Genomic DNA, 27,342 nt, shown 5'->3' with positions numbered 1-27,342 from the left:
GCCTGACCCTCGAGCAAGCACTTTAGGCCAGTGCAGTTTGCCTCGCCTCATTTCATTTCAGACTCGCAACCCTATGCTTGAGTCCTCTGACAGCCAGAGACGACCGAAACGGAGAGAGACAGAGCTGAAAGTCCACAAAGTCAGAAACAATGTGGCACAGCTAATGTACTCTTGCTAGACAATATAGGGGCACTAGGCAAGAAGGTACCACTGGGGCCCTACGGGCTACTAGATTCTTTGGAAATTCAAGAGATTCAAGAAATCTATTGTCAAATGCACAGCACTTTACAGTTACACTGAGCAATGAAATTCTTACTTTGCTAGTTCCCTTCACATGACTTTATACACAACTAAACTAAGATAAAAATTTTAGGCATAAGAATAAATAAAACTACGAATAAGCACTAAGAAAAGTAAAATAAGCAAAATGTGCAGTTCTATGTACTGGTTTTGCTTGCGGAAACGATTCGGAATTAGAAAATTCTGAATACAAGTTTGATAGAGCAGCATCTAATGAGCGTTTTAAGACTAAAATGGTCTGTAGCTTGAAATTTGTAGGAGGAGATAATCCAAAATAATCATAATGCACATGCCTTCTTCTGGCATCTTCATGAGGAGACACACACAGGTGTATAAGCACAGCACGTAATGAAAAACAATTTAATAAAACAAATGCCATAAAATGACACAACTATATGTCTTGTCATCTCAGCAGAAAGTGTGAAAGCAGATCCTGATAAATAAAGGTAACACAATAAAGGTGTTACCCATTTACTTAATTGGCACTGGCACATAGCAGAAATATAAACATTACAAAGAAAGAATTGGCATGCGGAGGCAGGAACTGGCTAAGAACCATTAATGCTGGAATGTGTGCTAAATCAGCAGTCAGTGTTAAAGGCTTCTGTGCTGGCTGCAGGCCTGTGTAGTATATATATATATATATATATATATATATATATATATATATATATATATATATATATATACACACACATACATATATATAATTCTTATATATATATATATATATATATATATATATATATATAAAATTCTTTCTTTGTAATGTTAATATTTCTGCTATGTGCCAATTAAGTAAATGGGTAACACCTTTAATGTGTTACCTTTATTTATCAGGATCTGCTTTCACACTTTCTGCTGAGATGACAAGACATATAGTTGTGTTATTTTATGGCATTTTTTTAATTAAATTGTTTTTCATTACGTGCTGTGCTTATACACCTCTGTGTGTGTCTCTCTCTCTCTCTATATATATATATATATATATATATATATATATATATATATATAAATATATATATTAAACGAAAGTGGAAAAGACACTACTTCCGGGTCATTTAATTTTACAGCCTATTTCCGGAATAATTTACTTCCGCGTGCATGTGAATGTGGCTGACGCGGTTAAAGAACGTCACAAATGCGACAAACTATAACATGTGGAATTGTGTTGCTAAGTTGAGCAGCTTGTTAGTTTATATTATAGACTCCTTTTTATTTTTTTAGACTGTATATGGACACCTGACTGATATACCTTATAACGACTTAGAGAAATTAGAACGTGAGATTGATAGGCTGTTGTTAAATGCCGTCATTTAGTTCTGAGTAGAGCAGCAAGCAGGCTAACATCAACAGCTAACATTCAGAGTAGCTTTAGTTAGCAGGTATTTCTTTCACAGATGGCCGATGACAGCGTGAAAAGTGAGGCTTCAGCCCAGCAGGAGGATAAAAACGTGAATAATACTGGCTGTGAAAAGCCTGCTAACACCAACGGAAAAGCAACTGCAGCAGGGAACCAGGGTCTGTCGAAAAGACAAAAGAAGAAGCTACTGAAGCACCATAAGTGGGAAGAAGAGAGGGAACTACGAAAGTAAGATCATTTTAACTGTGTCAGCAGAGCTGTCACAGCCATTACTATGTGTCTTGCTTGTTATGGTAACATCCGTCATGCCACACCCAGATATCTATCAATTTAAGGTTTTTCGATTGTATGTTCATTCATTTGGAAGTAGGCCTGTCACGATAACAAGTTTTGCTGGCCGATTAATTGCCAAGAGAAACTATTGCGATAAGCATAACATTGTTGTTTTGAGACCATGTTCAACTAATTTAACACTGGAAAGGCCCCCAATCATCAACATTATTATTATTATTATTAATAATATTCTTATTATTATGAGTAGTGGTTGGCCTATTACCATTAAGGGTGGTCCTCTGACACCCGAGGCTCCGACACATGCGCGGTAGCTCATGAAGCAATTTTTTTTATTAGGGCCCGAGCACCGAATGGTGCAAGAGCCCTATTGAAACCCTTAGGATTATTCCCCCCCCCCCCCCCCCCCCCCCCCGAGATCGCATTTTTGGGGGCCTTAACATGCCCAAAAACTCACCAAACTTGGTAGAACAATTCATTCGCCTGAAAAATTTTGAAATTTGCTGACGTTTGAAACGCACATAGGAAAATGACTCTATAGCGCCCCCAACGCGTAGCCCCTCTGGCCAGTTTGACACAGGATTATGAAAATTGGCACACATATGTATCACCTCAAGACGCACAAAAAAGTCTCTTGGACCCCCCCTCCAAACCTAACAGGAAGTCCGCCATTTGAAAGTTTGTGGCCATTTTTGGCGATGTGTGACCCTGCTGCAAAACTTTTCACGCCTCGCATACTTCATGGAATTGAGCTGAAAGTCACTGTGTCCACTCAGGACACCATAGGGAATAGACGCATTCCAAAACTCTTACAAAAGTCTGACGGTGTGGCCGGGGCGTGGCCTCAAAGTCTGACCATTTCAGAGGAAACAGGAAGTTCTTCGTTTTCTGTCCGATCTGTACGAAATGTCACATGTATGATCAGAGTCTGACCCTAAACACGTCTATACAACAATATTGAGGCTTTGACAGAGCGCCACCTACTGGCTACACAAAATGTTGTGTTTTCATAGGTTTTTCTGCATGCCCCTGTGGCCTGTTTTGGGGAGGCTCATGAAAATTGGCACACATGTGTATCACCCCAAGATGCACAAAAAAGTCTCTTGGACCCCCCCTCCAAACCCAACAGGAAGTCCGCCATTTTGAAATTTCTGTTAATTTTTGGCGATTTGTGACCCTGCTACAAAACTTTTCACGCCTCGCATACTTCATCCAATTGAGCTAAAACTCACTGTGTCCACTCAGGACACCATAGGGAATAGACACATTCCAAAACTCTTACAAAAGTCTTACGGTGTGGTGGGGGTGTGGCCTCAAAGTTGACCATTCGCCATTACAAAGGAACTCCCTGTATTTTTTGCCCTAACGCGTAGCCCCGCTGGGCAGTTTGACACAGGATCATGAAAATTAGCACACATGTGTATCACCCCAAGACGCACAAAAAAGTCTCTTGGACCCCCCTCCAAACCCAACAGGAAGTCCGCCATTTTGACTTTTGTGGTCATTTTTTGCCTATTTGTGACCCTGCTTCAAAACTTGTCACGCCTCACATACTTCATCGAATTGAGCTGAAACTCACCGTGTCCACTCAGGACACCATAGGGAATAGACGCATTCCAAAACTCTTTCAAAAGTATTACCGTGTGGCGGGGGAGTGGCCTCAAAGTTGACCATTCGCCATTACAAAGGAACTCGCTGTGTTTTATGCAGTACTACCCATATACTTTATGCAATGTGGACAAAATCTTACAGTACTGCTATGGACCCGAGTCTGAACAGATATATATGCTAATAGGATGATACGGTCATAGCGCCACCTACTGGTAGCAGGAAAATTTGGTTGTAACATGTGTTTGTTGTATATCTGTGGAAATGAGAGGAGGAGAGCATAGGACAGGAGAGTATAGGAGACGAGAGCATAGGAGAGAAGACTGCGATGACCCCGCGGATCGCAAGGTGCGCGAGGGCCCGCAATGCTGCTTGCAGCTTTAATTATTTTTTTTTTTGCTCATGAAGCAATTGTTTCGAACCACTGTGCCGAGGCTTGCTTGGGTCACGTGACTAGTGACGTTTGAACCACTTCAGTGACGTTTGAAGCAGTTGAGTGCTTCGAACGGCATACGAGTCATGTGATTGGGGGATCGGGGTTTTTTTCTGTTTTTTTATTAGAACTTGAAAAAGGAACAGTGCAAAAAAATATTGTATAGAGCACATAAACATAAAGTCTTTATAGCTTTCAAATTATGAGATTTTTCTATAGTTTGGATGTACTGTTTGGTCTCATTCCTAAATGCTACAAAAGGTTTTTGATTTGTGTAATGACATTTGTGAATATACCATTTAGATAACAAAATAATAAGATTAATAAGGTAATATTGATTAGTCTTTGTAAGTGAAAAGGTAATTAAGAAACCTTTATTAGTCCCACAATGGCGAAATTGCATATGAAGCTAAACAGTACATTCTCCAAACAAAGGGAGAAATCAGGATCAATAGAAGATGAAATCAAATTACAGACATCTGTCCAAAAGCTGGTAGAAGAAGGGCAAGACCAAAACAAATGAAAGACATCTTCAGAGGAACCCAAACAAAAAGAGCAACTGGTATCAGTAATATTTTTAAAACGCTGTGCAAAAAATATTTTAGAGGGGTAAATTCTGTGAATTATTTTGAAAGACACTTCTTTTATTTTATTATTTATCATGTATCTGGCAGGTAAGCTCCAGATCTTCTTCCAGTCAAGGTTGCTTTTTAAATTATTCCAGTAAGAAACCACATATGGAATAGAAACATTTTTCTCTTTGGAATAAAGCATGTATAGCTCGGTTACTGTTGCGTGTTGAGGAGAAACAAATCTGGCCAATTGCAAGTTTGGTAGGATCTATAGGCAATAATGTTGGATTCTGTCCTATTGTGCTTCTAAGTAACATAAGAATACCAGCAGGGATTGCATTTATAACAACATTAAATTCACTAAAAGGAATTAAGACATTGTATCTTAAAGTAAATTCTTCATATGTATAAAGTGAACCGTTGGAGTTAAATAACTGATGGACCAGTAGTGATTAAACCAGAAAGGGTAAAATAAGATTTGTTCCTGTGTAAGATGTCCTTATTATTCCAAATGTGATATCTATGAGGAGAAAAGTTGTGTTTAGTTAATGACCAGGAAAGAAGCATCTGTTTATGAAAATAAGATAACTTTAAAGGGACTTTTTCGATATTGTAGTTACAAAATAAAATAAAGTTCAAACCACCTACTTGAGAAAAAATAAAGTTTGGTATGAAATTCCAAATAGAAGATGGGTTCTTGACAAATTGTCTAAGCCAATTGATTTTTAAGGTATTATTTAAGGTGTTAAAGTCTAAAAAGTTAAGGCCACCTTTATCGTATGTAATGAGTTTTGTTTTTCCATGCAAAGTTAAACAGCATTTCGTCAATAACTTTTAAAACCCTTTTGTTAATGTCAAGGGATAAAGCAGCGTATGTGAGGCGGGATATGCCCCCAGCTTTGGTTAATAAGATTCTGCCTCTCAACGACAAATCTCTCTGAAGCCACTGATTAAGTTTTTTGGGGGGTTTTATCAATAACTGAGTTAAAATTTAAATCACATCTGTTTTCCTTATCTTTATTAATGACTATTCCTAGGTAAGTAATAGAGTCTTTTATAGGTATACTACAAATAGAGGGGTATTACAGGGTTTAAGAGCAAGCAGTTCACATTTCTTAATATTTAAGCAAAGTCCAGATGCAAGAGAAAAAGTATTTATCACATCGATGGCTAAAGGAACTTGAGAGCTATTTTTTAGAAACAAGGTTGTATCATCAGCCAGTTGACTGATGATAATTTCATTGTTTGCTATCAGGATTCCTTTTAATGGACTAAGTTTTATAGAGTCTGTGAGTAGTTGCGTACAAAGCAAAAAAAGATAAGGTGATATGGGGCATCCCTGTCTGACCCCACGTTTGAGAAAGAAGAGAAAAAGTCCCATGATGCAGTTTGATCGAGGAGTTTCCATTTTTATACATTGTTTTGATAGCACTGCTAAAAAAATGACCAAAACCAAATTTTTCTAGGGCATGGAATATAAAATGATGTTCAATTGTGTCAAAAGCTTTGTAAAAATCTAAAAAAAGAATGAAACTTTCATCAAGGCATAAATCAGAGTAATCAATTAAGTCAAGTACTAATCTTACATTATTGGATATGTCTGTTCCTCATGAAACCAGACTGAGACTCATCAATTATGTCATCTAGAACAAATTTGATTCTTTTGGCAAATATCAAAGCAAATATTTTGTAATCATTATTAAGTAAAGAGATAGGGCGCCAGTTGTCGATGAGGAGTAAATCTTTCTTTGGTTTAGGTATTAGTTATAAGGCTCTGGGTCAGAGTAGGAGGCAGGGATTCTTTGCTTATGCATTCGGAGAAAAGACCAAGAAGGAAAGGTGCTAGCTCTTTAGAGAAGATTTTGTAAAAATCAGAGGTAATAGCGTCAGTGCCTGGAGATTTATTAAGTTTGAGATGTTCAATAGCAGATATAACTTCCTGTAGAGTAAGTGATTTATCACAAGATTCTTTTGAATCAGTGTCAATTAGTTTTTTTTTTTAGTTTCTGTGAGAGAATACATGAATTGAAAGGTAAGTTCTTTGCAGTATTTAGAATCATAAAGTTTAGTGTAAAAGTCAGAGCAATATTTAGCTATTTCTCTGGGGTCATCTGTAACATTACCATCAATATTTAATTTTTGTATGGTAATGCTTTTAGCTTGAAATTTTTCAAGCCGAAAAAAATAAGCAGTATTCTGCTCTCCTTCCTCTAGCCATCTCCTCCTACTTCTTACATAAGCCCCCTCAGCCTTCGACCTATGAATGTCATCTAACTTGTTTTGTAGGTTGATTAATTGGTGAGAATCATTTTCAGTTAAGTTTCCATGAGCTTGTGATAAAGATGTTATTTTTGAGACAATGTTTTCTTCTTCAGCCCTTTTTGCCTTGACAAGTGAACTACCGTATATTCTCAAGAATTTTGATAACTCAAATTTTAAAAGTTCCCAGTTATTGCAGAATTGATTTTCTGATAGAGATTTTTTCCAGTAATGTTCAATTAGAGACTTAACCATTTTAGAAACCATTTCATGTGTGAGGATGGAACTTTTCAGTTTCCAGTAAGAGCTTCTATGATGAATATTAGAATTCAGAGAGATTTGTATCGAAATTGCTTTGTGATCTGTTAAAGGAGTAGGGAGGATATTAACCCTAACGGTATTTTTATCCCAACAATTGGAGATCAACCAAAATTCTATGCGTGATAAGCTAGTATATGTTTTATTGTTCCAAGTATGAGAGATCACACCAGGGTTTTTTTTCTCTCCATATATCGATTAAATCAAATTTATGCATAAATTGTATTAAGGTAGAGGCCTTTGGATAATCAGATTGAGGAGGCCACCTGTCCTGAAGACCATTTAGAGCAACATTGAAGTCTCCCCCCATTATCATTGCGTTTGGATACATAGAAAGCCAATGTAAGAAGCGAGATTCTAAAGCATCAAACAATTTGTCATTTTCAACAAGGTTAACAAGTAAAATTCATTGGTATTAATAACCAAAAAATGGAAATGACCTGTAGGATCACCTTCAGAATGTAAAATAGCCCCATTAAAGGAGTTTTTCAAAATAGCAGTACCTGCCGCTCGCTCTGAGCCATGAGATAACCAAATGTCATTGCCCCACTGAGCCCTCCATAACTGTGCATCATCCATAACTGAATGTGAAAAAAAGAAAAATCAGTTTTTTGTTGTTTTGCAAATAAAAATAAAGCTTTTCGTTTTACATTCTGTCTCCCCCTGGCATTAAAAAAAAACAGAGAAAGACAATGTAACAAAAAATGCTAAGATCAAATACTATGAAGAAGAAAGGTCTTAAGTACCAAAAGAAATAATCACTATCCATTAAAGGGTTATAAATTAAGCTGTATAACAGTCTCCCTGTGAAGTAAAAAATATTAATAGTGTGGCAACACTTTTCAGCTTCTGTATTATAAAGGTGCAGAGTGGGAGATTAAAGACCATCTTTAAAATGTATATAAAGGAAAAAACAAAAAAGGTTTTGTATTTTTAACACCTTAACTTGTCCTCTGCTACTATAGTAATAAACCAATGTAATGTAGTAGTGTCTTTTGAGTTTTGTTACATCTTTAGCATACTGCTTCTTCTAGAAAGAAGACGCAATAGTTTTACAAATACAATAGTGCAATAAGGATCAGTAACCTCAAAAAAAAAAATTCAAAATAAAGTCCTTTAGGCGTGGGGAGCCACATTAGAGGGTAATGTGTTCACCTGAGAACAGTCAAGATGTTCTGGGCGGATTTCTTTCCCTTCAATGATAACTCGAGTACCTGCAAAGTGAGCCTTCTTTCCATCTTTTTTTGCCGCTTCAATCATGGGCCACAGCTTGTTGCCTGATGCCTTATCATCCGCTGTTAGATCTTCAGCGAACCTCAGCTTGTTATTTTTGAGGTATTCGCTCTTTTTTGCCATTTGCCACAGAAGTAGACCTCTTGTAGACCTGTTAGTAAAGCGGACAAAGGTGGTCCTGGGTCTGTTTTCAGGCCCCTGGTATTTCCTTAGGCGGTGGACAATATCAATGTTTTCTGCTGAGAATCAGGCAACATGGCGCAGCAGATGTTGATGACTTTAGCTTTGATGTCTTCTGCGTTACCTTCAGGGACACCATGGAGTCTGAGGTTCCATCTCCTACCGTATCTTTCAGCCTCATTGAGCTTTTGCTGCAGGTCAGCTATCTGCTGTTCATATCTTTTGTTGGCAGTTTGGATTTCCTTCACATCACACTTAAGTGACTCAACTTCTGCAAATGCAAAATCCACTGATTCTTTTTTTTTTCAAAGCTTCGATGCTCACTGCATTCTTTGTGATCATGCCCCCCAGATTATCAGCAGGCACGTTAATTGCGGCTACAATGTTGTTCTGTAAGTCTGCTAAAGATATCTCAGCTCTTTGCCTTTTCTCCTTTGGTTTGACCGGTGTGGAAAATCATCATCTCGGTCACAGCGAGTTCCAGAGCTTAAACAGTCATGATCCATGTTGACTGAGGCAGTAGGTGCATCAGCTGAAGAGCTTGTTGGTGTCTTGTTAGCATTTAAAGGAACTCCAAAAACCATACCTTCCCTGTAGATAGGAGGTTCTTTCTCTTTGCGTTTTGACCCCTTTTCGTTTGCATCGTGTTGAAAAAAGGTTGGGGCTCCACACAGAAACACCGTCGCTCCCTCTAGGCTAGCTGTGATTGAGTACTCCGGTCGTTGGTTTAAAAAAAGCAATTAACTTTGTATCAACTAAAGAACGAGTCTTAGAAATGTCAAGAGACTGTTTTAACACTGTAGGTATTTATAGCATCATATTAGGACTAACGGAACGATATCAGAGGATAGAGATTCGAAAAAACTGCTCAACCATAAGAACATGCGTCTGCTACGGTCGCCATCTTGGAGGACCCCTCGTGATTGGTTCGGGTTGTGAATCGCTTGGTGGGACCGAGTGTGTTCAGGGATAAGACATCCCTAGCAATCAATGTAGCTATATCAATATATAGTTATAGATCAATCGGTTAGATAGTATAAGTAAATATATATAGAATATAGAATAAATATATTTTTATCAGTTTGATTGCTGCAAAGCATTCAAACTGATTGGATTAATCATGATTGGATTAATCATGACGTTGGATTAGCCCTAATTATTATGTATCCACTTCAAATGTAACTTTGTATAACAATTTTGTGCAGTGAAACTGAAAGTTTAATGTATTTTATTGTGTCAGCCTGAAACCGTTTAACCATGTAGTGTAGTCGAACGAGACTACTGTGCATGGCGATTCAAATCCCAAACAATCCATGAACCAGTAACACACACCGCAATTCATTTTATTCACCACTAGATGTCCTACTCGAGCACTGTGTCATTGAAGCCTCGAGTAATGAACCTTTTTCTTGAATCATGTGTCGAAGCTTCAACAAAGGCTCGAAAAGAGCGTAGTCAATGGAGTTAAGTCAAACCAACTAGTATGTCATGAGCAACAGAGAGCAAAACAGCACGCACTCTCTACCTGCTGGTGGGAGTGGGCTCAGCTGTATGTGCGCACATGTGTCTGCATGTGTGTTTGTGTACACAAGCGTTTGTGTGTGTGTGTGTGTGTGTGTGTGTGAATTTTAAAACGCGACCATGTAGACAGAAACACATAAAAGAAACTGTTAGCAGAGATGGCAACAGGAGGACTGACCAAGAGAACTAATGGGTGCGCTGCCGCGAGTGCCGCCAGTTAGAAGGCAGGGAACTTCACTCATACAACGCAGACTCTCTGAAAGCTGGTTGTATACATAAGCATGTTTGGTCTCGTGGTGAATTGTGTCGAAGTGTTGAACCGGTGTTGTGCAGCTTCACAGCCCTCTGCGTTGCTGTAACCAGCGTCCAAGCCCTGCAGCACTGTGACGCACCGTGGCGACGCAGACAGCGAGCTGACCGTGGTCTGCTCAGCACATCATGTAAACATGTTACCATGAGTTACAAAATTAGAGCTACCTGTTGATTTGACACATTTTAAGACAGAAGCCGCGGGCCATATAAAGTCCGACGGCCGGACTTTGCACACTTTATACGCTACGACGCACCGGAGTGACGCCTTTTGCCATCCAGTCTCTTTGGCAGGGAGGGGGAGAGATACAGAGAAAGGAAAACAAACGAGCGTGCAAGTGTAATTCATCGCGGCCGAAAAACGTATCGAGCCAATTTAAAGTTATCGTGCAATTAATTGATTTATTGCTTATCGCGACAGGCCTATTTGGAAGAGAAAAACTCAAAACTTTTTTTTATGTTTGACTAAAGCTATAACTAACTCAGGATTATAGTCTATGCTCTCCACACAACCCACACAAACACCATGATCACTATTAAATTGTTCCTTTTGGCAATGTTAAACACTGACTTGTTTTGGGTGTCTTGTCTGCACTACAGGCAGAAAAGAAAGGAGAGGAAGCAGCTGCGTCGCCTGCAGAGGCAGAATCATCAGGAGGAGGGAGAAGACAGTCAGAGTGCCAAGAAGCGTCCACGCAGAGAAGTGACGCCTAGCTCTCTGAGGCTGGTGCTGGACTGCAGCTTCGATGACCTCATGCTGATCAAGGTAAACAATGCAGGGAGTCACTGCAAAGATTGATACCTTTATGTTTATAGGCAGCAACACTGAGAGAATATCTGTTTCTTTTTTTTTTTTTTTCAGGATGTCAGGAAGCTTCACAAACAGATCCAGCGTTGCTATGCTGAGAACAGACGAGCCTTACACCCAGTGCAGGTCAGTGGCTTGTTTAACAACAAATATCAATTCAATTCAAACTTTATTAGTCCCCAAGAGGGAAATTCAGTTCAAGCAGTTCCCAAACGTAAAAAAAGAGGTTACCAACAACGAGCAGCAGACAGGAGTACAGTATGTACTTGCACAGGGGAGCTCTGTTTGAAGCCACTGTCTACATAATTACATAATTAGCCTAGTGGCACAATTAAAGAACAGAAAAATAAGATGTATAATAATAAATAGGTGGGCATACATAGATGCATTGCCCCATAAGTTACATAAACCCAATTACAGTTTTCACTCCAAAGTATGACTACCACTGTCCAAGTTTAGGAGCCTGATGGCTGAAGGGATGAAAGATTTAGCGTACCCGTTTGTCTTTCTTGATAGGTGCTATGAAACGGAAGCCTAAAGGCATCACCATGAACTCGGAGGACAGGATGTGGCCATGTTGAGAAGTTATTCCTTGAGCTTTATGGACCACCTGCCTCTCCCATAAAGAATTGAAAACCCTCTGCTGGAACCCAGTGATTTTAAAGCAGACCATCACAATGCTGCAAAGGCTGTTTGTCTTTTTCAGTCACACCACCAAACCAGCAGACAAAACCAAAAAACACACAATTCTCTTACAGACCTTAAAGGAGTTCAGCTTTCTTAGATAAATAACAACACTGTGGACGGTCTGTGTTTGAAACCACAACATCTGACAAAGCTCCGTTAACTAAGACCTGCTGCTTTCTATTCATTAAGAGCAACAACAAGAATGGAGCAGGTAAATTAAAGTAAGAGGAGAGCCGGTGAATTAAAATATGCAGTTGCTCCAAGTGCTTGTAGAGTACTGCCCCTAAACATCTTTGTCTGATGTATCATCTTTCCTGCCTCCTCTAGCTTTATTTAACAAGCCTCGGAGGACAACTCAAACAGAGCATGGATGAAAAGGACAAAGGATGGGTAAACTGGAAGGTAAGCAGCCAGGTCATGAGGAAATATTAACCTTGCTTAATAATCTTCATTCAGCTTTTATTCAGTAACACAGTTGGTCAGTGATAGTTCTGTGTAAGCACATTAGTATATTGCAAATGTGACCTAATTAGCCAATAGCTAATTCAGTCACTTTGATAAGTTCCAATATGAACACACCGTTTGTATTATATTTAATCTCAAATATGTATATAACCATGTGAGCAGGACATCAACATTAAAACAGAGCACTACAGTGAAGTTATGGCCAAAGAGGAGCTGGTGTACCTGACCTCAGACTCTCCCAACGTGCTGGAGGAGCTGGACCAAAAGAAGGCGTATGTTATAGGAGGTCTTGTAGACCACAACCACCACAAGGTCTGCTTGCTGACGATAATGTGTTAACACAATCATGGCTGGATGACTGTTAACCTGCCTGGGGTTGTTTTGCAGGGTTATACCTTTGAGAAGGCAAAGGAGCTGGGGATCACACACGCCCAGCTGCCTCTGAGCAGCTTTGTCAAAATGAACAGCCGGAAGGTTCTAGCAGTTAACCATGGTAAAGCTGGATCCATACTCCGCGAGAACAGAGAACTCCCTCCCCCCTGTTACACCCACAAAATGACGTCATTTTTTATCTCGGACCGCCCGTTGTGCAGCGATCTCGTGCACAGGGTCCGGGCAGAACTTTTTCTCTCAAGGCTCTGCAATCAACCATGCTGTGATTGGTCGGAATTTATTGTGGGTGTGATGAATGTGGAGAAGCGCAAGGGCTTTGGGTGCAGAACACACAGACAGAAGGAGGAAGTACAACGACGATGGACAGTTTAGATGAGCAGCTGGCAAACAGCTCCTGGAAGGAGAAACACGGCACACAGAGGAGTTTGTGTCCAAAAGGTGGCGATAAAAATTAATCCCAGTATTGATCACGGCATTACAGAGTAATGCCGTGTATGGTACCTCCGTGCCGAAACAAACTTTTTTAACTCTTACCACCCGTGGAGCGAGTTCTCTGTTTTCGTGGAATATGGAACAGCCTTAAGGACTGTGGATTCAGAAACAATGTTACTTACATTTTATGTTTACAAAAATATTTTTCAAATGAATAAAATATGATTTTTATTATCTTTTAATATCTTTAGGGCACACCTAGCTACCTCTGTTGTGTAGACTTCTATAAACAAGCGAAAATCGAGTCCTTTTTCCTAACTCCATTTAAAGTTTTCATTTAAATAGGCTGATTATCTGGAAGCTAAATGTAGACTGTAAACAAATGGATTCAACTTCAATGATGTCATTGAGAGGGTTCTGCAGGGCTCTCACTGTAACTACTAATACTCCAATTTCCATCCAGACTTTTATGTCCCAGTTTTGTTCACCCCATGCAGTGTTTGAGATCATCCTGGCATATCTGGAGAAGGGCAGCTGGCAAGAGGCCTTCTTCACCATCCTGCCTCAGAGGAAAGGAGCCGTGGCTGTCAACCAGGCTGGAACAAACACTCAGGATAAGGAAGAGGAGGAGGAGGAGGAGGAGGAGGAGGACTCTGACACAGCAGAGCACACAGAGAAAATGGATTAACACTCAGGACTACTGGACAAAGCAGATGAGGGACATTGCTACAACTTCAGTCTAAAGTGTGACTTTTCTGTTCATATTTTTAATTTTTTACAAATATTTTTACTTTGCTCTGATGGCTCATAAATTAGTTTAACTGCTCAAGTATGTTGTATTACCGTCCTTTTTTTGGAGTATAGTTATTATATTCAAGACAAGAATTTTATTTATTTTGTTTGAAACTGTTAGATCTGTGCCAAATAACCCATTTAAAAGAAACTACACCTGACTGATCCTGCTTTGTCTGAGTACACACAAAATAACACATCATTACACACATTTAAAGACAAGCAATGATTCACAATATGCTATCAAATAAGTTCTAAGTTGATAAAAGAAATACGTTTAAAATGCAACATGATTTTTCTCTAATAACTTTATTTTACTTTATTTTAATTATGCTCATGCCGTAAGAAGGTTCTGCTTACTTCATGGGCTGTGTTCCAATTCAGGGTCTGCATCCCCCGGAGGATGCAGCCTACACGAGCTCTGTTCCAATTCAGGGTCTGCATCCTTCGGAGTGCGCATTTTAAGGCTGCTTACTTCACAACGCTGCGCGAAGGCTGTCCCAATTCGCCAAAATTCAAAGGGTCCTTCAAATGCATCCTCCTTTTGCCTGAATTCTAAGGATGCATCGCTACCATCCTTCGTGGCCTTACATATCCCAAGATGCTTTGCAGGCCTATTTTTTTCAACAGTAAAATGAAGTAACAAGCGAGCAACAGTGGCAGTGGTGCCGAATTCACATTTAAATGTAAGTAAATGGCAGTATTTTTACTGCATTTTTAAAATGCCAGTAGTGACAGCGGCATTAAAAAGTGATAGTTTTATATTTACAAACATGACGTCCTGTTCAGTGGCGGTTCTACATTGAATGACTCCCCGGGCGAGACCCCCTGTGAGAACCCCCCCAGGAAAAAAAAAGCGGAGGTCATTAAATAAGGGGGAAGGCTGCAATTCAATTCAATTCAGTTTTATTAATATATTACGTTTTACAATCAGAAATTGTCTTAAAGTACTTCACAGAGACTCAGAGCCTGAATCCCCTTAAGAGCCACAGTGTCAGGAAAAACTTCCTTTTAACAGCAAGAAACCTTGAGCAGGATCCGGCTCATAAGGAAGAACTTTCCTGCTGCCAGTTGGCCAGGTAGAGGAGGAGAAGAAGAGGCAGACAGGACAGAGAGGATGAAGGAGAGGAGGAGAAGAGAGAGACAGGACAGAGAGGATGAAGGAGAGAGAGAGGAACAAACATGCACAAACATTACAGAAAACAAACATGACAGGTTGCAAATTGGATAATATGATGATAAATGGTATAAAAAAAATCAATGCCCCATTGTCTATATTTTTTTTTTAAATTAAACTAACATAAGGCATGTAAACTAGAGCTCTACTACTACTAGTACTGGATCAAACATATGTCCTTGCTTATTCAGACAAAACAAAAATATTTTACTGTACTAAAATAGGACTGCATTTTATACATAAATATAATTCTTTGTTAGCAATGATAGTGCTTTCATATTTCAGTAAGCAGCATAAAAGGTTGTATCAAGTCTTACAATTTAATAAAATATAAATTACATTTAATCATATTTGTCAATCTACTGGTTATATGGCTAGCGTTTGCTCAGTAACTGGTATATTAATTATGATCAATAATATGGGTTAAAATAGCAGCTTAACGTTACCTCCCCAATGCGCTCTACCAGCCTGAACAAATGAGCCGTCACCGGTTTTGCTGCCGCTGGAGCCGCCTCTCCTCTTTCTCCAACAACAAATAAATATATTAAAAAATTCCACATTTCTAAATTAACACTGTTGTCCCGTTTGTTGTGTAGTCCGTGTTGTGTCGCTGTCGCTGCTTTTGTTTTTCCCGGGGCAAAATTTATGACGTCGCGCCACAATCAGGAAGTGCTTTGAAGGCTAGACCGTCCCATTTACCAATGGTTGAGGATCATCCGGAGGATCCTCAGTAGGGTGCGGCCTCGTCGGCTGCGTCCTCCGAAGGATGCAGACCCTGAATTGAAACACAGCTGCTCCCGGAACTTCAGGTCTATACATAAACTTGAAAAAATGTGAAATACTACCTCTTCATCCATGTACTGAGACAAATATAGGTTCTATCCCTGTCAAGACTAAAGTGAAATATTTGGGTTTAATAATGTCTAAAGATAAAAATATAAGAGAACAATTGAACATTGAGGGGAAAATAGACAATATGAAAAAATCTCTCAACCATTGGCTCATGAGAGATCTGTCCATTCTTGGCAGAATCTTATTAACTAAAGCAGAAGGTTTATCAAAATTGGTATATCCTTGTCAATCTCTTTACCCCCCCCCCCCCCCCCCCCCAATGATTAAAAAGGTAAATTCAATCATCTTTAATTTTATATAGAAAAATAAGACACACTACCTTAAAAAAATCAATAATGGTTAAAGACTATAAACATGGTGGTTTAAAAGCTGCAGACTTTGAATCCGTGATAGGTGTATTAAAGATGAACTGAATAAAAGCTTATTTGACACGAGATTCTATATGGTTCCACATACCAAAATATCTTTTCCAAAATGTTAGAGTTTTAGAGTTCTTGTTAATATGTGACTATGAAATAACTAAATTACCGATCAAACTTTCTGACTTCCATAAACAAATACTTCTCTACTGGAAATTGATGTTCACCCACAACTTCACACCACATAGCTCCACCTTGTGGAATAACAGAACCATATTAATTAACAGGAAGACTTTATTTAAACAAGAATGGTATGATAAAAAAAGGTTCTGTATGTTGTTGACTTGATGGATGAAAATGGCAATATGTTACAATTTAATTCATTTGCTGAAAAATTCAATTTAAAATGCTCTTATAGAGAATTTAATAAAATCAGTAGAGCCACTCCACTTCCCTTAAAACACATGATAAAAAAATATCCTCACAAGTTCAAATGTGTCTGTTAAGCTGCCTGATTTAAAAATCGGTGAACTAAAAATTTATGAAAGAAAATGTAACAACAAAGTAATAAGAAGTGTGTTTAAAGAAAAGATTTTCCATGATTTCAAAAACAATGAAAATAAATATAACAGATAATGAAGTTGTTTTAAAAAAATATATTGTAGCTATCTTAAATGGCCAATTTTACCCAAGGTAAAAGAAGTTCAATTCAAACTGATAAATAATATTTATCCTGCTGCCGAAACTATAAGAAAAAGGTTCAATCCATGTGTTTTTTGTAAGACAAATAATGAAACAATTGAACACCTTTTTTTCTCTTGTTCAGTCACAATGATGTTTTGGAAGGATGTTTACCGATGGTTAAATATTGGGATTAATAATTCTTCATTTAACATACATCAAGTGATGATTTATATGGAAGGTTTGTCAAAGAAAATATCTAAGATGGTAAACATTATCTTTGTTATGGGAAAGTATCATATACACAAGAATAAGTGGAACAACAGCAAGCCTACCATTAACGGTTTTAAAAACGAAATTAAAAACTATATAACATCCATAAAAATACTAATAGAGGAAAATCAGTCAATTAGTGACTTATATGAAACAATGTCTGAGTCTGTCTTTTAATTTTACATTCCCTTATCCTTGTACACGCTTAATTCAATTTTCAATTCAATTCAATTCAATTCAGTTTTATTTATATAGCGCATATTACAATCAGACATTGTCTCAAAGCGCTTCACAGGAACCCCCCTAAGAGCACTGTGGCAAGGAAAAACTCCCTTTAAGAGGAAGAAACCTTGAGCAGGACCCGTCGACTTAAGGGGGAACCAGTCCTGCTGCTAGTCAGAGAGGATGAGGGAGAGAGAGAGAGAGAGAGAGACAGAGAGGATGAAGGAGAAAGAGAGAGAGGGAGAGAGGAGCAAACATGATACAAACATGATACAGTACAGAGCAAACATGACAGCAAGATGAAACAGTGATCATATTGCAATAGATATCTATATATATCGTCGGTCCATAAGTAGGAATAGTAATTTGATAGTAAAGATGAGCAGCAGGGGCTAGTGAAGTCGATGAGCACAGGAGAGACTGCAGGTCAGTATGCAGGTCTTGAGACCTGCAAAGAGAGAGAGCGAGAGCGAGGCACAGAACTACAAGGAAGACAGTTAACACAGATTATGAGACGATATTACCCAGTATGATCCAGACTAAGGAGAGTGGAGGAGAGGTCAGAGGGTGTTCAGAGGATCGTGTTTGTGCCCCTCGACAACGTAGAGCAAGAGAGACTTCACGGGCCGGACTGCAGGTCATCATCCAGGTCTTGAGACCAGTGTGAGCCAGACTAAGGAGAGAAAAGGAGAGGTTAGAGGGTGAGAGGGAAACTGCTCAGTGGATCATGTTTGTGCCCCCTGACAACGTAGGCCTAGAGCAGCATAGCTGTGCTACACACTAGGTCTAAGGCTAACTGTACGCCTTACTAAACAGAAAAGTTTTAAGTCTAGTCTTAAAGGTGGAGGCAGTGTCTGCCTCTCGGACCCAGATTGGTAACTGGTTCCATAATAGCGGTGCCTGATAGCTGAAAGCTCGTCCTCCCATTCTACTTCTATGAATCCTAGGAACTACTAGTAAACCTGCACTCAGAGATCTGAGTGTCCTATTAGGAACATATGGTACAATCAGGTCCTGCAGATACAATGGAGCAAGTCCATGAAGAGCCTTGTAGGTTAGAAGAAGGATCTTGAAGTGTATTCTTGAGTCCACTGGGAGCCAGTGAAGAGACGCTAGGACAGGAGAGATATGATCCCTTTGGCTGCTTCCTGTCAGAACTCTAGCTGCTGCGTTCTGGATCAGCTGCAGACTGTTGATGGAGTAATGTGGACATCCTGACAATAAAGAGTTGCAGTAGTCCAGTCTTGAAGTGACAAAAGCATGGATGAGCTTTTCAGCATCACTCTGAGAGAGGATGCTCCTGATCTTAGTAATATTACGCAGGTGAAAGAAAGCGGTCCTGGAGACCTGCTTAATATGAGAGACAAACGACATGTCTTGATCAAAGATAACTCCAAGGTTCCTCACAGTCGTACTGGAGGCCAGAGTAATTCCATCCAGGGAGAAAGTATTATCTGATAAACTAGTTCTGAGATGTTTCGGTCCAAAAACAATGACCTCAGTCTTGTCCGAGTTTAATAGTAAAAAGTTGGAGGACATCCAGTCCTTTATGTCCTTTAGACACGCCTGTAGTCTGACTAGCGGCTCCGTTTCTTCAGGCTTCATGGATAAATACAGCTGGGTATCATCAGCATAACAATGAAAGTTTATGCCGTGCTTCTGGATGATGTTTCCTAGAGGGAGCATGTAGAGGGTGAACAGGATCGGTCCGAGCACAGAACCCTGTGGAACACCGTGGTTAACCCTTGTACCTGTGGAAGACACATTGTTAGTGTGAACAAAATGAAATCTGTCAGATAAATATGATTTAAACCAGCGCAGTGCTGTTCCTGTAATCCTGATCTCGCTTAAGCTTCATTGAAATGTCAACCCCTGTAACTACTATAATTTTTCTTTTTCTTTTTCTTCTAACTTAGTTTTGTTCCTCAAACGAGTTCTTTGTAAATTGAAATTTCATTCAATGTCATGTTTGAAACATGTTTAAATAAAGCCAAAAAAAGCTATACTCCCAGAAGTTGTAGTATCCATGGTGATAAAGTAGGCTCGCCCGGAGAGGAGTAAACTCACCATATTGTCTTTGACAGAAGCTTCAAATGTCTCGAAAAGCGCTGAAGGTGTTGGTGGAGTTAAAGTTCAGAGCGGTAGGTTAAACTTACCACTAAGTAGTAAATATTTTATTACTTTTTTAAGGGAGAACAGCACGTTAAACGGTGTTCTTTGACTCACACCGTCGGTTTAGTGTTTTCCTTTCCACAAGCTAACATACGTTTATGCTAGCACTGGACCTGCAGTACGGTGAAGTCTAAAAGCTTTATTTACAATTCGGCATACGCGTGAGACAAAAAATAAAGTTCTTAGGTGCTATTTGTGTACATACAGTAAAGTAAAAATAAAGTAAAGTAGTTCTACTGGACAAGTAAATGTTCATATGCTATCAACATAGTAAAGAATATATAGAATAAATAAACCCTTCTTATTAGGAGTTATTTCAATATTTAATATGTGTTTATTGCTAACTAACACTAACACTATTGTATCACTCCTTGCAGACGTCTTGATATACTGGTAATTTTTATAGTATGTTATGTTCTATAAATTACTATTCAGTTGTTCATCCTCCCTTGCTCGCTGTGTACTGTAGAATTTTATATATTTTTTATAGTTTTCTTATTTGCAATGTCCAAGTTGCTCCTTAATGTCCTCTGGCAAAAGAATTTCCTCTTGGTATATTAAAGTTTTGTCTAATCTCATCTTGACTATCACCTATGATTATTGTAATAGATACAAATATCGGAAAACAAAATTAAACCCCTGCTGATTTTGTAGTTTGCCCAGTTACAACGAAATGAGCAGTTTATAATTTCAATGATAGGATTATTTGAACAGTGAGATGAAACAATAACAAAAAATGCATTTCAAAAAAGTTATAAATTAATTTGCATTTTCATGAATGAAATAAGTATTTGATCTCCTATCAATCAGCAAGATTTCTGCTCTCAGGTGTATTTTATACAGGTAAGGAGCTAACATTGGGAGCCCTCTCAGCTTGTTACCTGTATAAAAGACACCTGTCCACAGAAGCTTTCAATCAATCTATTCAAAACTCTTCACCATGGCCAAGACCAAAGAGCTGTCCAAGGATGTCAGGGACGAAACTGGACCTACACAAGGCTGGAATGGGCTGCAAGACCATCACCAAGCAGCTGGGTGAGAAGGTGACAACAGCTGGTGTTTTGATTATTTGATTATTCACAAATGGAAGAAACATAAAATAACTGCTAAGCTCCCTCGGTCTAAGGCTCCATGCAAGATCTCACATCAATGATCTCAGTGCTAATGACAACGGTAAGGACCGTCTCCACCATTAAACACAGAGGTGGAAACATTATGCTTTGGGGGTGTTTTTCTGCCAAGGGGACAGGACAACTGCATCACATCATAGGGAGGATGGATGGGGCCATGTACCGTCAAATCTTGGGTGAGAACCTCCTTCCCTCAGCCAATGCATTGAAAACGGGTCGTGAGTGGTAAAGCACGTTTTGTAAAGGGATCAAATATTTATTTCATTCATGAAAAATGCAAATTAAAACTTTTTTGAAAATGCATTTTTTGTCTCTCACTGTTCAAATAAACCTACCATTAAAATTATAGAATTAAAATGTCTTTGTTAGTGGGCAAACTTACAAAATCAGCAGGGGTTCAATAAATAATTTTTTCCCTAACTGTATGTACATATGTATATAAATAAACATTAGAATTGTTGCCAAGTCAGACATTAGCTTTAAGGCTAACTGTGTGAGTGAACAATTACTGTGTGTATTTATTGTTATTGTTAAACAATAAATATTCCTGTTCAGCACTATAGGACTTTTTTCACCCTCTTTCAGGCCCTTTAACTGATTACAGTACTTCCTAATTGTTGCCAGGTGTCTTGTCCTGGAGTTCACCTGCCTGCTAAATATGGCATCTACCTAAGCATGTGCTTCATGGGCCAGTACCGCATGTCTGACTGTCTCCCTGCTGTCTTCCCTCTGCTATTCCATGAGAAGATGACCTTTGAAAAGGCAGGTCTTTAATTATGATCCATGTGGGAGAAAGACAGCTAAGATATCTAATTAAATGCAAAGTAAAAGCACACATTAGTATTTAGTTATTTGCTTATGACTTACACAAATGTAATTGGTTACATAATAACCTGATTTTACAACTTACCAAGACACCTATGATTGTATAGATACAGTATACTGATGATGAAATCTGTAAAATAACAAATTTAGTATGTTTGCTTTTCTTCTAGATTTTCAGGCATGCAGTTGATCCTGGAGACATTGCTGTAATGCTTGAGTGTAAGTGACACTGTAGTGACTATTTGTCCAAAAATGTTTGAAACTTTAACTAAACAAAAACAATCAACTTAATCAAACAATCACTTCTGTGCACCGTGGGTATCTGGTTTACGCAGGTAGGAAAAACTCAATGTCCACTCTTAAAATCATTTTGATGGCAGGTTTATTTTGTCCATATTCAGGTAGACAACCAGACAAACTTTTCCCTGCTGTCTCTCCTGTGCTGGTAAAAAACCATTTGCCCACCCAGGTGCATGCTGGTCTACCCGTGTCTAGTGCCTACCTAAATAACCTTGGTGCCCCCTAGTGATGCTAAATAACAACAATAATTAAACAAAGTAAACTAATCAATAACAAATTTACATTAAATAAACATGCTAATTAATACCCAAAACTAACCCAAAAATAAACAAATTATTCAAATAAACAAATTGGCAAAATAGCTCCTACAGACACAATTCTGAAGTCTTCAGTACTGATATGCATTTGAATATTGTCTCATTGAGATGGTACTGGAACTTTCTCTCCATGTTTCCTCAGATGAGACAGTCAGGACTGAACTAGTGCAACTGAGTCCTCCAGGTCAGCCTTTATATAAAAACATAAAAATTCATTGATTAATGTCATTATGTTAGAAGGTATGTTTGTTTTTGCAGTGGGGGATACCCTGGCTTTCTTTGAAGAGGATGCTCGGAGCTTCTTATTCCCAGAACCCAAGTTGGTTCCCTCCTTCTCCGGAGTGGAACGAGAAGTTCTAATGACTCGAGCGCCTCATTTTCCCGTTTGTCCAACCCTTTAACATGCTACTATGTACAGTGATGTTCATGTGTCATGTAAATATGAGCTTTTACACTAATATTTTCTTCTCTTTCTCCAGGGTATCGCTCCAAGGTTGGAGTTTTCTACCAAAACAACCATTATTGAGTGCTCACCTGATGCACAGATCATCATGTACCCCAATGTACCTATGGTAATTATACTATCAGTTGGCTCATTTGATTTGAATGAAACCATAGATGGTACAGTCCAAGAGAACTTGCTGAGTAGTGAGAGCTTTCAAAGTCTTAACCCTTGGGCATCATTGGGGACTTTTTTGTCCATTTGGGTAATTTTTGCCTCTTTACCTGGCCACCATTTTATCTGTGTTGGTGCATATGGCACAATTTTGTGTAACAAAAAATCTCTCTAGACACATTTTAAAATTCCAATTTAAATTTTTCAAATACATCACCAGAACATGGTGAAACAAATTTACTACCCTTTTGTATCATTCGTGGACAAAAATGTCCACTTACAAAAAACTGATATAAAAACTTAACAGATTAATGTTTTTTTCTGCTTTCTTCTGCATAAATATGTTAAATGTTGATGAAGATTCTCAGTCATCCAGGTCATCATACGTAGAGAAGATTGAAGCAAGGCGTCTGGACTTGTGGAGTTTTCTAGAAGACGTTTCGCTGCTCATCCAAGCAGCTTCATCAGTTCTAACTGTTTGGTGGGGAAACATGGTTTATATGTGGTTACAGACCTATGTGGGTGGGTCTGGGTAAAAACTTAAAAACTGAAAAAACAATAGCACTAAATGTTCCCATACTTACCTGTGATGTTCTGGCTGACTGGGCCAGGTGTGTCTAACGACTGGCTAACGACTATGAAACTGCCGGAGGGGGTGTGGTTGACAGCCCTTTGTTCTTGCTGTGAGTATGTGCAAACTTCCTGGGAATGGATGGAATCACTGCATTGTATGTGGTAGAAAGATGATGTCTGAGGCCACCACCTCTGTTAAGGGAAGGTTTTTCCAGCTTAACATAGATAGCTTCCTTGACTCCTCTTTCATACCACCTTTCCTCCCTGTCTAAAATGTGAACATTGTTGTCCTCAACGGAGTGTCCTTTGTCTTTGAGGTGGAGGTGAACAGCTGAGTCTTGTCCTGAGGAGGTGGCTCTCCTGTGCTGAGCCATTCTTCTGTGGAGTGGTTGTTTAGTTTCTCCAATGTACAGATCAGAGCATTCCTCACTGCACTGGACTGCATATATCACATTGCTGTGTTTCTCCCTGGGAATCTTGTCCTTCGGGTGAACCAGTTTCTGTCTCAGTGTTGTCATCAGTTTGAAATGGACCGGGATGTCATGGTTGTTGAAGATCCTGCGGAGTTTCTCTGATACTCCTGACACATATGGAATGGAGATGTTCTTTCTCCGCCGGTTTTGTCCTTCTTCTTGTTGTTGGGGGGGTCTTGTTTTTGTGGCTTTGATGAGTGCCCACTTCGGGTAGCCACAGGTTTGCAGGGCCTTCCTGATGTGGTGTTGCTCCTTCTTCTTCCCCTCTGAGCTGGTTGGTACAGTTTGTGCTCTGTGCTGCAGGGTCCTGATGACTCCCAGTTTGTGTTCCAGTGGGTGGTGTGAATCAAACAACAGGTACTGGTCCGTGTGTGTGGGTTTCCTGTACACTTCCACATTGAGGCTCCTGTCCTCCTCAATATGTACTGTGCAGTCCAAGAAGGCCAGATTGTTATCCTTAGTGTCCTCCCGAGTGAACTTGATGTTGTTATCCACTGCGTTGATGTGTTCTGTGAACCGTTCCACTTCGTTGGTCTTGATTTTGACCCAGGTGTCATCCACATATCTAAACCAGTGGGTGGGGGTGGTTCCAGGAAAGGAACTCAGGGCTCTTCTCTCCACTTCTTCCATGTAGAGGTTGGCTACAATAGGAGACACAGGGGATCCCATCGCGCAGCCGTGCTTCTGTCTGTAAAAGTTCCCATTGTACTGGAAATAAGTGGTGGTCAGGCAGAGGTCCAGCAGGTCACAGATGTGGTCTGGCATTAGGTTGGTTCTCTCCTTGAGTGTGCTGTCTTGTGTGAGGCACGTCCTTACCATCTCTGTGGCTTCTGATGTAGGGATGCAAGTAAACAAGGAGGTGACATCAAATGAGACCATGGTGTCGTCTGGGTCCATTTGGATCTTCTCCACCTTGTTCACAAAGTCCTGTGAGTTGTGGATGTGATGTGGTGTGTTACCTACCAGTGGTGTCAGGAGTTCAGCCAAGTGCTTAGCCATGTTGTATGTGACTGAGTTTGTGCTGCTGATGATGGGTCTGAGGGGGACTCCTTCCTTGTGTATCTTGGGGAGTCCATACAGGCGTGGAATGGCTTCCCCAGGATACAGTCGAAAGTAGAGCTTGCGGTTGATGATTTGGTCCTTCTCCAGTTTTTGTAGGTAGCTGACTAGTTTCTTCTTGTAGTTTCCGGTGGGGTCCCTCTTCAGTGTCTCATATGTTTTGTATGTATGTATTGTGGCCAACCTCTACATGGAAGAAGTGGAGAGAAGAGCCCTGAGTTCCTTTCCTGGAACCACCCCCACCCACTGGTTTAGATATGTGGATGACACCGGGTCAAAATCAAGACCAACGAAGTGGAACGGTTCACAGAACACATCAACGCAGTGGATATCCACTGCGTTGATGTGTTCTGTGAACCGTAACGTGTGTGGTAACATACAATGCAGTGATTCCATCCATTCCCAGGAAGTTTGCACATACTCACAGCAAGAACAAAGGGCTGTCAACCAGTCCCCCTCCGGCAGTTTCATAGTCGTTAGCCAGTCGTTAGACACACCTGGCCCAGTCAGCCAGAACATCACAGGTAAGTATGGAAACATTTAGTGCTATTGTTTTTTCAGTTTTTAAGTTTTTACCCAGACCCACCACATAGGTCTGTAACCACATATAAACCATGTTTCCCCACCAAACAGTTAGAACTGATGAAGCTGCTTGGATGAGCAGCGAAACGTCTTCTAGAAAACTCCACAAGTCCAGACGCCTTGCTTCAAATATGTTAAACAACTTCAGCCCTGCTCAAAACTACCAAACATTAAATCATTTTGAGGAAATGGCTGATTTTAGTGGTGAACAGTAGAAAATGTCAAATTTAACTATTTTTTTAAATGAAACCCTTATATCAAGAAATGCATGGTTATATGTTGTTATAGCTATGATATTAAAAAATGTAGTATTATAATTAGAGTTAATGGGACCTAAGTGGAAAATACCATTTTAAACTGCTGCTACACAAAAACTAATAATGCATCAAACTCAATATTTTGGCTAATCTTTGACATATCCATGACAGATTTAAAAATAATGCCTCAGCCACCTAACTTTTGTTTTGTGGAAAATAACTGATTTTTTGTGTTTTCTTCATAAAAAATTACTGTGACATCAAGTAATCAAACTGGCATTTAAAGGGTTAAATTCCTCAAAATGATTTAATGTTTGGTAGTTTTGAGTAGGGCTGAAGTTGTTTAACATATTTATGCAGAAAAAAGTAAGAAAAAATATTAATCTGTTTTTATAGCAGTTTTTTGGAAGTGGACGTTTTTGTCCACGAATGACACAAAAGGGTAGTAATTTAGAGTGACACCTGAGGGTAGAGTATGAGATTTCATTCTGACGCACTTTTTGTAAAATTAGTATTACTTCTCTTTACATTCTGATAGCAACTAATTAGTTATCCAGTTTCACATTAAAATGAAGAATATGAATAATCTGTGGAAGCAGTAAAACGCTAAAACATCACCCAATCCTCCGGGACGACCCTGCGCGGAGTATTGGCTGGTTGTCACTCTCCTCCTGCTCTGCGCGCACCAGAGAGGTACGTGCATGATGGCTGAAGTCACAGACCGAATGAAGCTCATCTTCAGGTAATGTGCGTCCATGTGATTGGACGTGTGATAGGTGTGGCTTTGGGGTGAGTTCCGAGAGAAAGGGGCGAGTGTTTAGTTTCCAAATCTGGCTGACTCTCACTGAGTTTTCAAAATCTTTTACCCTACCTTTAAGGTGCTGCTCTTTTCATTCCAGAGGCCAGTGTTGAAGAGAAGCAGGAGGCAATCTCGCCCGAAGAAACAACCACAAAGTCTGGAAAGGAGGCGAAGTAGCAGGTGTGATACTTCCAGATCCCAGTCTCTGTCACCGCTTAGGACTGGAAACACCGAGCGTCTGGCCCAGCTCAGTCTGAACTCTGCAGATCCAGATCTAAACAACTGGGACATTAGGAGCGCCTCCCAATCTGTAAGTGCACAAAATGAACAACCAGCAGGTGGCAGAGGAGAGCAGTTAAAGTCTCCATGCAACGCTGGAGTTTTCACTGAGTGGACCCTGAAACATGTAGTTACTTTAACTTCTTACACCTAATAGCGGTTCTGTAGTGTTACAGACAACTGTTAGAACCCCCCCCCCCTATTTTGACTAAGATAGATATTGTAAAAAATGGACAAAAGCAGACCAGATAATTATTAATAGACCAATAGTGTGCTAAGAGTTCACTGTTAGTGTCTATTCAGTGGGCAGTAAGGTGAGACTATTGAGTTTACACTGAGTCTAAAATATTTTCAACATTTTTGTTCAAACATATGTTTATTTGTTCAAACATATGTTTATTTGACTTCATTTGTTGTTACAGAGCACAATCA

At 39.5% G+C, this 27,342-nt stretch overlaps 2 protein-coding genes across 2 annotated transcripts; both read left to right on the top strand.

The window, feature by feature from the left end:
* Window positions 1–1,430: 1,430 nt before the first annotated feature.
* Window positions 1,431–14,001, top strand: trmt10a (tRNA methyltransferase 10A). Its single transcript, XM_028398331.1, has 7 exons — window positions 1,431–1,891; window positions 10,988–11,153; window positions 11,250–11,321; window positions 12,210–12,284; window positions 12,510–12,659; window positions 12,735–12,840; window positions 13,670–14,001. Exons 1-7 carry the CDS (start codon window positions 1,701–1,703, stop codon window positions 13,858–13,860), a joined length of 951 nt encoding a protein of 316 aa, XP_028254132.1. The 5' UTR covers window positions 1,431–1,700; the 3' UTR covers window positions 13,861–14,001.
* Window positions 14,002–19,621: 5,620 nt separating this feature from the next.
* Window positions 19,622–26,941, top strand: spata6l (spermatogenesis associated 6-like; the record flags this gene model as incomplete). The annotated part of the gene is made up of 7 exons (XM_028398329.1): window positions 19,622–19,669; window positions 21,455–21,592; window positions 21,826–21,874; window positions 22,415–22,456; window positions 22,531–22,655; window positions 22,752–22,844; window positions 26,732–26,941. Coding segments are annotated over exons 1-7 (705 nt in total), but the record flags the coding sequence as incomplete, so codon positions are not given.
* Window positions 26,942–27,342: the final 401 nt, after the last annotated feature.

This window comes from Parambassis ranga, unplaced genomic scaffold, assembly GCF_900634625.1.
Source record: "Parambassis ranga unplaced genomic scaffold, fParRan2.1 scaffold_176_arrow_ctg1, whole genome shotgun sequence".
Classification (NCBI taxonomy): domain Eukaryota; kingdom Metazoa; phylum Chordata; class Actinopteri; family Ambassidae; genus Parambassis; species Parambassis ranga.
Note: the sequence above shows the minus strand (reverse complement) of the source record. Positions and strands in the feature narration are given on the sequence as shown.